The sequence below is a fragment of the Lepidochelys kempii genome, chromosome 11 (assembly GCF_965140265.1).
Source record: "Lepidochelys kempii isolate rLepKem1 chromosome 11, rLepKem1.hap2, whole genome shotgun sequence".
Classification (NCBI taxonomy): Eukaryota; Metazoa; Chordata; order Testudines; family Cheloniidae; genus Lepidochelys; species Lepidochelys kempii.
In genome coordinates, this window is record NC_133266.1 from 47,685,886 (window position 1) to 47,698,971 (window position 13,086).

The window sequence follows — 13,086 nt, forward strand, 5'->3', positions numbered from 1 at the left end:
GGCATCATATTTTTGCACCCCCCGACACTCCAGCTTTTCATGGTCATATCCAAGTGTTTATGCACTAATTTACACTGAAATCTCATTTTGTTTACACATGAACAAGCCAGATAATTTTTAAAATTTAATCAGTTCACATACATTATGAGGAAACTCTAGTGAATGAAATGTACATTTTAACGTTCATGTACATTAAAATCAGAGGATATTTTTCACAATGTTGTTTTATTTATGCAGACAAGTGCAGGGACAAAAAGAAAAAGGAAAAGAATATTGTTAGTTACCCACATGATAATCTTTTAAAGAGTGCTGCCATCTGGTCTGGTTTGTCAAAGCTGGTCCTCATTTGTGTTAGTACTTCAACATTCTCCACCACAAGTTTCTAAAGAGAAGCAAGACCTCAGGTCAGCTGTTCGTTAAAAAGATAGGTGCGTGCTTTAGGACATTTCAATCTGGCAAGCAGGAAATCAAGCTCATGAAATCCAGATGTTCCCACTATCTTTCTTCTGAAGGAACTACAGGGTTATTCTGGTAAATCCTGATTGTACACCAAATAGAGCTCAGAATGACCAAGAGAGGAAGAAAAACTGCTGATAGGAAGTTGGGGGTTGGACTAGATGACCTTTTGGGGTCCCTTCCAACCCTGATATTCTATGATTCTGATATTCTATGATTTCAGAAGAATGTGCACTTTCACAACGTGAGTTTAATGATCTTAGAGTAAAACTTCACAAAATAAACCTTGTATAAAGACGCACACTACTAATTATATTTAACGTCAATAATATTCTAATTATTCACATCTCAATAGCTTTTTTCTTAGAGCCGCCCACTCCCTTGCTCTTTTCACAAGATGTATGCTTTGGTGACAGTTGGACTGCAGTCAATTTAGGAAGCCTCCTTAACTGGAAAGAAATGTTTCTCACAAATTTTGACTGCTTCACATTTTAGTATAAAACAAGAGAGTTTATTTTTTTAAAATAATCTGGTCCTCATAAATTATTCAAACGTTAAGTAACGGTGCAGCTTTCCTAAGATTATTTTCTTTGACTCCGATCACAAAACAGAGTATTAAAGAAAAAGGAATATGAAATTGTTTATTTAAATCCATGCAATTTAGTCTCAAGCAGTAAGTCAACTTTAAAAGAAAGACAGAATTCTTCTGCATGTCAAACACATTTTGGCTAAAACAATACGTAAAGGAAGTGTTTTTCTTTGATCCTTAAATAAACACATATGAGCTAGAGATCTCTGTAGCAAGTAAGTGTAATAATTATTCTCCAAATATATAAATTATAAGGGAGCTGAAGGACTATGAAGCTGCATAACCATAGCTACAAATCTGAACCTGTTGGATCCAACAAGGCATTTTTGGTACCACCTGGTAAGACACTTATGCTACCTCAAGTCCTCCACCACAAGCAAGAAGTGGTTATTTTATTCTTATAAAAAGGGAAGCTACAATAAATGAATGATAATCCATTCGGATGTTTATCTTTAGAGACAGAATATTGTCTTACACGTTAATTGAGCTTCTTACGGAGAGGCCAACCTCCATGTATCTCTGCACACTGCTAAGTGGAGGAAAGATTATGCCTACTTCTCCCTAGACACCACACACTAACTTTTTAAGAGTCCATTTGGTGCTTTATGCCCCTGAAAATATGGCCAAAGCTGGAACATACATAAAGAAAATGGGAGAAGAAAACAGGAACACAGAAGAAGGGGACACTCTGGATTAGAAGAGAATAAGCAGTCTCAGAATAGCGAACATGGAAAACAAGTGTCCTATTGGTGCAAACTTCTGCCAATACAGATCAGCTACTGAGTAGCAGTAAGCCACAGCCTAAAACATGAGGGGGAAAATGATACCTCATTAACAGGAGTACACAGAACTATAAAAACTTTTGACTTTTCATCTGTACTCTAAAGAGAAGATGAACTCCATGATTCTACAACCAAAGCAGGCTCATGAAGAGACTGCAAGTTGTATCCAAGCACATTTGGGGAAGGGAGATGTAAGGCTCAAGTAGTGACTTTTCCCAAACATCTTACAAGAGGCCTTATAAGTCTTCAAATGATGTAAGAAACAGGGTGAAACATTAATTGGTAAGCATGGAAATTCAACAACAGATTAAAATAATAATGTAAACACTGAAACAATGAGACACAAATACCATAGTATTACTATATGCAACTTGACAAAATTGTTACCCATCCCAAACTACCTGGCAATGTTGTTCCACTGCGGACTTCAACTAGCACCAACAACTGGGTACTACAAACTTAAAGGTGTTTGTGAAGGCCATGCCCCCATGCCCTCAGGCCTGCCTAGGGACTCTGGGCTCCCCTCCTCCATACTGGAGGCAGGAAAAATAACAGAAGGGAACCTGCCTCAGTGTCTTGCAGCTTGTATACTCCTTAACCATGCAATACTGTGCCCAGGACCAATGTTCAAATAGCCAATGGGTTACAGGGACCTCAAATGGATCCCTTATAATCTACCAACTGCATTGTAACTGCCGAAGTTGCGACAATGGGAAGGTAAACACCGAAACCACCCTGGAAGTCTTCCAGATGGAAGGTGAAAACCCATACAGGTCCTTTTCCAATTCTGCCATCTGGGTAAAATCCCATAATTGGCGATCAGCCTACCTCTAGGCATCATAAAAGATCTAGTATACCAGTTCAAGGATGGGAAGGGTAAGTCTGAAACGGAGCCTCAAATGGCTACTCAGCTAGGCAACAAGCAGTAGCCACTTCAGTTCCTCAGATAGGAACTAATATGTTGCCAACTTCACTAACCATTAGTAACAGCAATGGCTCCAATGCCCTGAACCAGCATGAGATACCCTATCCTTCTCCCCAAGCCATGCATCATGAAGAGGTGAAAAGGAGAGAAGTACCCCACACACATGCCAAAGAACAGTCTGAATCAGTGGCATCCCAGCACTCCAGGTGACACCCCCAGGGGGGTTCAACCAGTCACACACACACACACAGTTTAGGGAAATGGGAAAGCTTGCAATATCTCTTCCTAACTTCATATTTTCAAGGGTATCATACATCGTAGCAATTCAATGTCACTGAAATTCACAATAATGAAGGAAAATGCATATGACAGAGGAGAGAGAATGAATGAGAATATATATAGATGTGCACACACTTTAAAAGGGTTATGGTATTCTGAAAGGATTTTTTCAAGGACAAATGTAATGGGAAATCAAAAATTCTCAAAGAGCTTAAGCTGTTTGTTTTTAAAAACAGTAAGTCAGCATCCATCATCAGGCAATATGTTCCAAATAAATGCAAACCCATCACTAAAGTGGGAAAAAAAACCTGAGTGGGACTCAATATGTTTACTAACTTGCTACTAAGTCCATACATTACAATATTAGAGGGTTTAACAACATGAATAGCACAGATTTCATAGCCCACAGTCTATTTGCATAAACCAGCCACTGTCTGGCAAAAATATCAGAATAATCTTATTAGATATTTTTAAATGTTCACCTAACAAGAGTTAGTATAAATATGTATTAAATGTACCTTTCCACTATCAGTGTTAATTTTTGTGAATTTGATTGCATATGTAAGAAACTCCTTGAATACTCACTTATAGTGTTAATTTCCATTCAACTTTTGCAGAGCACCACACTAGATTTATTGCCTTTGCTTCAGCAGCAGATGCACCCTCCCCTTTTAATCCTCTCTCTCCTCTTTGCCTTGCTGTGGGGTGGGAGCACTGACCACCTGCAGCAGCACCTCTACCCTGGCACCACAATACTAACACTAGTTGTGGAAGGGAGGGCCGGAGAACAAAGCCCACCATGCATTCACTCCTGCAGTACTGGCTCCTGTCCCAAAGGGTTGTACCTGGCTCCTGCTCTAGGCATAACAACAAGGCGCAAAAGGTTGCAATGCTGTTCAGGTTTGCCCTGGCAGCCTGTGTGCCAGATCACAATGCCAGGAGCGTGGAGCCAGGCCCAGACCCATGGGACAGGTGCTACCACTGCAAGGGTTTCTGTGGATGTAATTATTCCCATGAATCCTGACTAAAGCTGCCCTGGCTTGTATAGTAAAATGGTAACAAGAGGTCTTATTTTTTAAAAATAGAATCTTTCAAGTTGTACTTAAGATCACTTGGGTCTTAACATTCAGTTGGAAAACACCGTAATAATGCAGTCCCAAAGCACTCAAACTATGCAAATCTCTGAGGACAACTTGCATTTGAGCAGGTATTTCATCGACTTGAACAAAACTCAGCATCTATTTTAAAGGAAAACCATTCAAACTGGAAAGGATAATTCTTTCAGTCAAAAGAAAGATTGACTGAATTCTTTAGGTCAAAATTCTTTAGGTCAAAAAATTAAAGACCTAAAAATAGCAAAGCAGAAAATAAAGCCTACTTGAAATTAAGTGCAAAGTGAGCAAGATATGCTAATATAGCAGCAAATTCATAATGTTAATTGAAAGGAAAAGGCTCTTAGAAATGTGGTGTTTTGGAGTAGTCCAACCACTGAGAGAATATGATACAGAGACATGCTCAAGTGTACTATGTGTTCACAGATGATGGATACGAATGAGAAAAAAAATCCCATCTGTTTTCAGTTTTAGTGCGGTATGGTAATACTCAGTGAATAACATGCAAAGCATAGCTCTTGGGCACTATAAATAAAATGTGCCTAGGGAAAAAAAATCAAAATATCATTACCTTAAGTTCAGCAACCTGTGAGGAAATGTGCCACATAAGACTTTCACTTAAGAACTTCATGCCATATGGTCCTAGTAGTTCTGAGAGGGCCCTCATTTCTAAGGAAGAAAAAACAATTGTCTTTATGTTGACATTTATTTTGTCATGATTTAACAACCATAATGCATGTCGCAATACCATTCTATCAGAGCAATCTCAAAACTGGATACAGGGTAAAGCTTAAGTTATAACAACACTGGGGTAGTAAGTTCACTTACTACATTTACTTACAACAAATCACATTTGTCAAATCACATAGCCAGTAATTGTTTCAGCAAGAACAAGAAAAAATTTGGTACTTTTCCCCCTGGGTAGCTAGGAGAGAAAACATGAGAAAGGCAAAATTCTTCTGTATAATAGAATATTTCTCTAAAAACAGGACTGGTATTCCACAATCTCTCTAAAAATCTTAGTCTCCAGCACATGAAAAACAGCCCTCACAAGCAACATCTAGAACCATGTCATAAAACGTTTACCTGATATGTCGGAGTATTCTTCAGCATTAAACGTCAACTCATTTTCTGTGGGCAAGTTCACAAATGCCTTCATTGCTGGGAAATATGCTATATGTCCATTGCTGACTTGCCTTAGTAAGGTTTCCAAATACCTTAACAGAAAAAAAAAGTCACGTAAAAATATTAGTTCAATGAGAATGATACCATGCTACACATAATATTTACAAAGTTTCATTGTTCTGCAAGGGTGAAAGTCATCCTTGTGCAGAAGTCCTATTTCAATGGCTTAACTGTGCCTAGACCTTGTCCTGCCTTCTGCAACCAGAAGAATTTCACCTTCAGTGAGTTTTTAGACTGTCTTTTAAACAGCTATTGGGAGAAACAGTAAATCTGTCTTGTTTGAAACTTGCAAATTTGCAAGTGTTCATGCTATACATAATCCCAATTTCCTAATGCAGGCTATTCAGTTTAATTAGATTTTAAGTGTATTTAAACGTAAAAAAAAGAGCTCACAATAGATGTTAATACATTCTTACCAATTTGTGTACAGACTGGTAATAGTTGGCTCCCCATGACTATCCAAATGCTGGGTTTGCTGAAGAAGAACATTGTTAAATACTCTTGTTATGTCAATCTGCACATAATTTTCTATTGATTGGAGTACTGTCATGTAGGCTCTTACACTCGTTAACAGCTCTGAAGGTTTTGCAATCTCTTGTGTTGCTTGATTATACATAGTCATTCCAACAATTGACCTTTTAAAGAGAAAAGAGTTACCTTTGTACTTTAATGAAATTAAGCAATAGTTAATTCTTCCTGCCTGTATAAAGGATTGGGATTCAAACTTTTAGCTGAATATCTCAATGAGATCTAAAACATGATAGCAGCACTTTTCAAAAAAAGAAATCAGCAGGAATACTGTACTCGTAATACATGTTCTCAGATACAATTGCATGGGAATTCTTAACACAAACACTTAGTGAACACTATGAAGACACCCAGGGAAGTATGGTCTATCATCAAGTGAATGACCCATGAACTAGAAGATTTAAACCACAAGTAATTTGGTAAAGAAAACACTTTAAAAGGCTCCCAAAATACATCTGCAGGAGAGAAACTAGCTGTAATTATCTACCACATAAACACATACTTGGGCTTAAAAGGAAGCACCAGCCAGTTAATCTATAACCATTCTCAGGAGCACCATTTAGGACAAATTCTTTGTACAAAGGTGCTGTTATAGTTTATGTCCATTTCTATATATTTTTAAAGGGTTTAAAATAAAATTTATCATTAAAATAAGCACAAAAGGAAATTTAAGTAACAATAAAATTCAAAGTAAAAGAATTAACTCATGCTGGGGCCTCAGATCAGCTTTTGATCTAATTTACATGCACTGCAAAACAAAGACAACCTAGCATATTAAGAATGGACAATTTAATTTCCTGAATCAAAACATAATGTATTATGTTAGAAATGGAGTCCTAGTAAAGTGCAGTATTGTTTTCAAGACTAGAACATATCTATAATTAGTCTGTCAAATCTAATTTTAATTGTCTCATTTAATGGATCTTCTACTACTTCTCTTAGAAAACTATTACCACAGCTCACTGTTAGGAAGTTTTTCCTGATATTCATTTTTTAAAACAGATTAAAAGATACCACTTCTACATAAGGAAGTGTTAGCCTACTGGGCTCCCTTCAACTGTGTTAGCATTCACTATTTTAGTTCTCAGGACTTCTCAATGGATTCTGCATAAGCATTTCTTGGTTATAGGATTTTAGCCACAAAAGTGATTTTTATGTCCTACTAAATTGTCTGAAAAAACACACAACACTTAAATAGTGCCTTCTGTCCGTAGATCTCAGAATGCTTTATATAAGGAAACGATTCTGTCTCATATTCCATGACTTTCCGGGACCTCTGTGACTTCTTCTGTGGCAGGTCTGCAGCAGCTATCATCTCAGGGCTGCCAGAAGAGCAGCCGCCAGGGGGTGGGGGGAAGGCAGCACACCAGAACTGCTGACTGTAAATTCACGGGCTTTTGTGAATTTTTGTTTATTGCCTTCAACCTGACCCTGATTTTTACTGAAAATACCCATGACAGAAATGTAACCTTAATCATTATCCCTAATTTACAGACAGGGAAACTGCGGTAAAACTTGATTTGCCCAAATTTACACATTAAGTCAACAATACTAGTCATGAACCATATATCAGACTGATTCACAGTTCCATGCTGAACCCTCTAGAGGGCAGCTGTCTGCTTAGACCCTGATCCTTCTCCACTCCCATTGACTTTAATGGGCATAAAATGTGCTCAGTACCTCAAAGGATTAGGCTTTTATATAGTAAATAGAGTCAGAGAGCTTGAAAAGTAATTCAGTATTTTGGTAGTCATTGTAGACTTAAAGATTATAATTACTCACTCAAGTTTGTGTTCATAGTGATACACGTTATGAAGGCAAGACAAGAAGAGCTGGGCATGAAATGACTATTTTAGCAGAATTGAAGTTTATTTAAAACCAAATGCAATATTTTTGTTTTGAAGCAAGTGACATTTATTGTTGAAATGTTTTACTATATATTTTTAACAAGTTTGCCTCTGATGCAATCTTTCTTATTTCAGGAAGTTTTACATTACAAAATAAAGCTGGCATAGCAATATAAGCAATAGTTCAATCACAAAAAGAAATATACAAGCTTAAAGTAGTAAAAACTAACATGTTTATATAGGATAGGAAATCAACCCTTGGAATAAAGAAACTGCAGGCCTCTGGAAGAAATACCACTTAACATCAAAAACAGAAAAAAATGAAGACTCTGCAGTCCCATTTCTAACTTGGGGCTGCCCTGAGTACCCCCTCAAAACCATCAGTCAGCATTTTTGTGGACTTACTACCCACCCACAGGCAAAAAATAAAATTACAGAGAGCACTGTGATTTAGGGTCTTAAACCCAGGACTTCATGAAAAGTCAACAATTTTTACCCTTTATGTCACCAGCACTTCCCAGTGTATCAAAAGAATGTTCTAGACAAAAGTGTCCTCAAACCATGTCCTGATCAATAGAGACCCCCTAAAACCTTATGTGAAATACAGAAGATATAGTTAGAATCTCTACCAAAGCTTACCGCCAGCCTGATTAACAGGGATGGCTCTTACAATGAGAAATTCTCACAAGAGGTTGAAATTTTCCTTTTACTGCACCCACTTACTACAGGGAAAAGCCAAGCCAAGAACCCACCTAGTTGCGCATCAAGCAACCATTACACCAGCACACAGCACTTATTTTAAAAAGGAAATGTAAGAAAGTTTCCTTTTAGGCTCCTTGCCAGGTCCTGAGTTCATATTTCTAAGTCCCCCCTCCAAACAAACACCAGAAACAAGGTTCAGCACTGCAGGGATGTGCCACTGTGAAGAGAATCTCTGTACTATTAGGATTTGTAGTCATGGACTCCTATGAAGAATATGGAACTAAGAACTCAGAATCTGGGAGGTAAGTGGAGGAAATTTATTTTCAAATATTTTGTTTTAAATATAATTTAAATTTCAAAAATGTTGTATGCCTATATATGTATTCCAATTGATTTGGAATCTTGGTTCTCAGAATTTGCTATTTTAAAGCTTTGCAGTTCTTTGTTAAAAGCAGTCTTGTGAAATAGATACAATATTTTTTGTTCTAACATTAAAAATAATTCATTTTCCTTGGAGAAGTAAAAATTTAATTTGGCCGTCACTTACTTGGTAAAACGGATTTCCAGGTGAGATGTTAAGTACTCCCTTGGGGTAAATGTATGTTCCCAGACAACCATGTTTGGTACGTAATTGATTGAGAAGCAGAGCTCAGAGAGTGCAGTGTGCAGTTTGTCCAGGCTTAAATAAAAATTGACACATATTACATAAGAAATTACAAAAGTTTTTCAAAAAAACACAAGCATACATTATTACTGGGGAGTGTTACTGACAATTTTTCTGTAAGTAAGATCAACTAGTTCTGCCCTTTAAAAACAAGTTACCAGTGTGCACTAATCATATGAGGAGGCTTTTCACACCTAGTTAATTTAAAATCAAATTTTGGGAGAAAACTGGCTAATGCAGGATGCTACGGTGGTGTGTTGCTCTATACTGTGCAGAAGAGAAAGACTGTTGCACAGTTCACCAAAATGAAAAATTTCTTTAGGAGGTTTCTTAACTTACGTTTTGTAACCCAACAATCACTTCAAGAGACTATATGTCTTTTAATAACTGGAAGTTATTAAAAAATTCTTAAGATTAAAACTAACTAACTAGACAAATTCTAAGTAAGCCTTCTCCCTCAACCCCTCCACTCATTTAAGGTCAGGCTTGACAAAGCCCTGGCTGGGATGATTTAATTGGGGATGGGTCCTGCTTTTGAGCAGGGGGTTGGACTAGATGACCTCCTGAGGTCCCTTCCAACCCTGATATTCTATGATTCTATGCCAGCCACCTGATGCCCCATTGTTGACTGTGGCAGCAAGCTTTCCTTCACAAAGTGCACACACATACTCAGGACTTCCAACTGTAATGGTAAGCACTATTACTTACTTTCCATCGTTTCCCCTCATCCTGGTATTTTTGTCCCCTTTACCATATGCACTCCTCTCTTGCTGTGTTCCTATCTCATTGCTTTTCTAATAGTTTTCAACCCCTCATGGCAGCTGCTATTCAGAGAAGTTTACCTGACAAGTCTGGGGTTCAAAGGATGGAAGGAGACCAACACGCTTGGTAAGTGTCTCAAGCTCACTTTATTTAGCTCTTCAGGAAATCAGATGGTAGTTTGGTGGCAATGTGCAACTGACACTGCTCTCCTGCCCCACAGACTAGCCAAAATTCTGAGTGGGGCAGAACTACCAGGTGGGATTGTGCTGCCCAGGAGAGAGAATGCTGAAGGGGCAGATTAAAGGATGTGTAAGCCCCACCTTCTCCACACAGCCAATGGGGGGCGGGGGGAAGACGACAGACAGACAGACAGACAGACACAGACTCCCTTCCCTTTATTTACATGGCTGTAAATTTACTCAAAAAAATGAAAATTGAATTACTAGTCCTAAAATTAACCATGTAAATCAACACAAAGAAAATATCAATGTTTACACAAAATGATTGGGGAGAATGCAGGAGGAGAAAGTAATGGCATGAGAACGTGCTTACTTGGTCACCACCAATCTGTTTTTCCTCATGCTTTCTACTCCCGGTTTCTCCCTCTCTGGTTCCCCTTTCTTTCCGGTCTGTTTTTTTGACTTTTTGTTCACTGCTTGACTGATTGTTTTGGCACAATGCTTTGGCAGCAGCTAAAAGAGGATGAAAAAAAATCTTAGACACTATTAGATTAAAAATAAAGCTATGGTTCAGGTGGAGTTTTCAATCACAAAGAAATGCACACTTTACATATTGTTTAGTTGAGTATACAATTCCAGCTTAGGAAAGTTCTCCACCCCATCCTCATTCACTTTCAAGATATGCCCAAAAGGAAAAACTGATTAGGAATACAGCTATGAAAATGATCTCAGAGTGATTAAACACTTAGAGAAATAAACAGAAGAGGATAAATGCCATAGAGTAATTTGATATATATGAAAAAAATCTGTGTGTATTTATATAAAGAGATGGGAAAATAACTTGTTTTGGTTCACTAGCATTTCTGAAAAAAATTTTAAAAAAATCAAGGGTCAAGCAAAATGAAAATTAAAAAAATAATTGAATCAGAAAGTCAACAAAAAATTCATTTCTGGTGAAGAAAATATTTTGTTTGACCTGGGCTAGATTCACAAAACAGCCAAAGGAGGAAGTGGTGATGATGGTGCCACCTCCCTTATAATGTACAGCAATGTACAGCCCAGTGCTTAGGGCACCCACCAGGGTGTGGGAGATACCACATTAATTCACCCCTTCTGCCTGACGTAGAGAAGGGCTCTGAAGTTGGGTCTCCCACCTCTCAGGAGAGTGAGTTTAAGTCCCAGAAAAAGTATATTTTGGCTATCAAATTCATGAATAGTTTTGGGTTGACCTAAGCGGTGCTTTTCAGTGAATAAATTATTATTAGTCAAAAAAATTTCACCCAGCTCTATTTGTATATAGATGTGCACACAACCGCAAGTTTCTTGATGGGCTCTGTAGATTTCCCAGATGTATCATGAACTATTAACCAATGCTAAATAAACAGCAGCTAGTGTACACACTAAAAAATAAAGTAAATTTTCAAGACACTTAGCACAGGGCTGTGGAAAATTTTAGGTTGCAACCAACCTGTAACATAGCATAATCTTATTCCTAGTAGATTTCAATCTGTTTTTTCTCATGCTTTCTACTCCCGGTTTCTCCCTCTCTGGTTCCCCTTTCTTTCAGGTCTGTTTTTTTGACCAAAGATTAGATATTTGCTTTTCATGTTATTTATTTCCCCATCACCACCAAAACCCTCTTCACCAAAGTGCTGGCCTTACCTTTCCCACATTAGGCACCTCTTCCTAATCAAATCTTTGACCAAATAATCTCTTCTCTCTTCCTATACTTCCTAAATATAGTCCATCAAAATTACTTGCCAAATTCAGATTCTCCCAATCTTAGAGCACCTTCCTTCCCCAATCAACAAAGCAACAGCCCGACAACCCTTCCATATCTAAACCTATCCCTGATCTTGACACCCCTAAGTCTATATTATACACAATTTGCAATACTGGTCTCAAGTTTGGTGAATTACTCAAAACAAACTGCTATCCATGTAAAGATGTGTTGTCAGTCAAGTTTTTGGAAATAAAGGTGTGACATGGTTTGAGTGTCAATTATGCCATTACTTCCTGTTCTTAATGGTGATTTTTAAAAATTCCCTTCCTTCTCATTACTCATTGCCTCCCAAACCTCCACTATCGATCCCCACCTTTGGAAAGCCTCTCTGCAACTTTTACTATTAACACTTTCTCTCCGCCACCACAATGAACAAAGACCACACAACAGCCTTTTAAGCAACACCAATCCTATTGTGGCAGCATAAGTCCTCTTTTTGCATAAATCACAGTTTATAAATAGAGCCCTACCAAATTCGTGGCCGTGAAAAACGTGTCCCAGACTGTGAAATCTGGTCTTTTGCATACTTTTATCCTATTCTATGAAGACTTCCTGGGGAGAGACCAGCATTTCTCAAACGGGGGGTTCAGACCCAAAAGAGGGTCGCACGGTTATTAGAAGGGGGTTGTGGTATTGCCACCCTTACTTCTGCACTGCCTTCAGAGCTGGGTGGCCGGAGAGCGGTGGCTGCTGGCCAGGCGCCCAGCTCTGAAGGCAGCACCTTGCCAGCAACAGCGCAGAAGTAAGGGTGGCAATACCCTGCGATGACACCCTTGCTTCTGCATTGCTACCTTCAGAGCTGGGCAGCCGGACAGTGCCGGCTGCTGGTCAAGGGCCCGTCTCTGAAAGCAGTGGTGCAGAAGCAAGGGTAACAATACCATCCTTACTTCTGTGCTGCTGCTGGTGGTATCGCTGCCCTCAGAGCTAGGCTCCCGGCCAGCAGCTGCTGCTCTCTGGACGCCCAGCTCTGAAGGCAGCGCCGCCGCCACCAGCAGTGCAGAAATAAGTGTGGCAATACCGTGACACCCCCTCCCGGCCCGAATAACCCTGCAACACCCCACCACGACCACCCCTCTTTTGGGGCAGGACCCCTACAGTTACAACCCTGGGAAATTTCAGATATCATTATTTGAAATCATGAAATTTACACTTTTTAAAATCCTATGGCTGCGAAACTGACAAAAATGGACCATGAATTTGGTAGGGTTTAATTCAATACTTAAGCATAATCACAGCTGAAAAATAATGATGGATAATATTTATTTTAAATCCAACATTTACAGTGTATGTGGA

General features: G+C 38.7%; 1 protein-coding gene across 4 annotated transcripts in view; it reads right to left on the reverse strand.

Moving 5' to 3' along the window:
* NCKAP1 (NCK associated protein 1) overlaps positions 1-13,086 on the reverse strand; it is a 112,607-nt gene that overhangs the window by 21,276 nt on the left and 78,245 nt on the right. For all 4 annotated transcript variants that reach the window (XM_073306096.1, XM_073306095.1, XM_073306094.1 and 1 more), the window contains 6 exons: positions 10,384-10,523; positions 8,953-9,084; positions 5,745-5,963; positions 5,230-5,360; positions 4,715-4,812; positions 289-382 (listed from right to left, as the gene is read on the reverse strand). In XM_073306096.1, the coding sequence (XP_073162197.1) occupies positions 289-382; positions 4,715-4,812; positions 5,230-5,360; positions 5,745-5,963; positions 8,953-9,084; positions 10,384-10,523 (814 nt within the window). The remainder of the gene's footprint in view (positions 1-288; positions 383-4,714; positions 4,813-5,229; positions 5,361-5,744; positions 5,964-8,952; positions 9,085-10,383; positions 10,524-13,086) is intronic.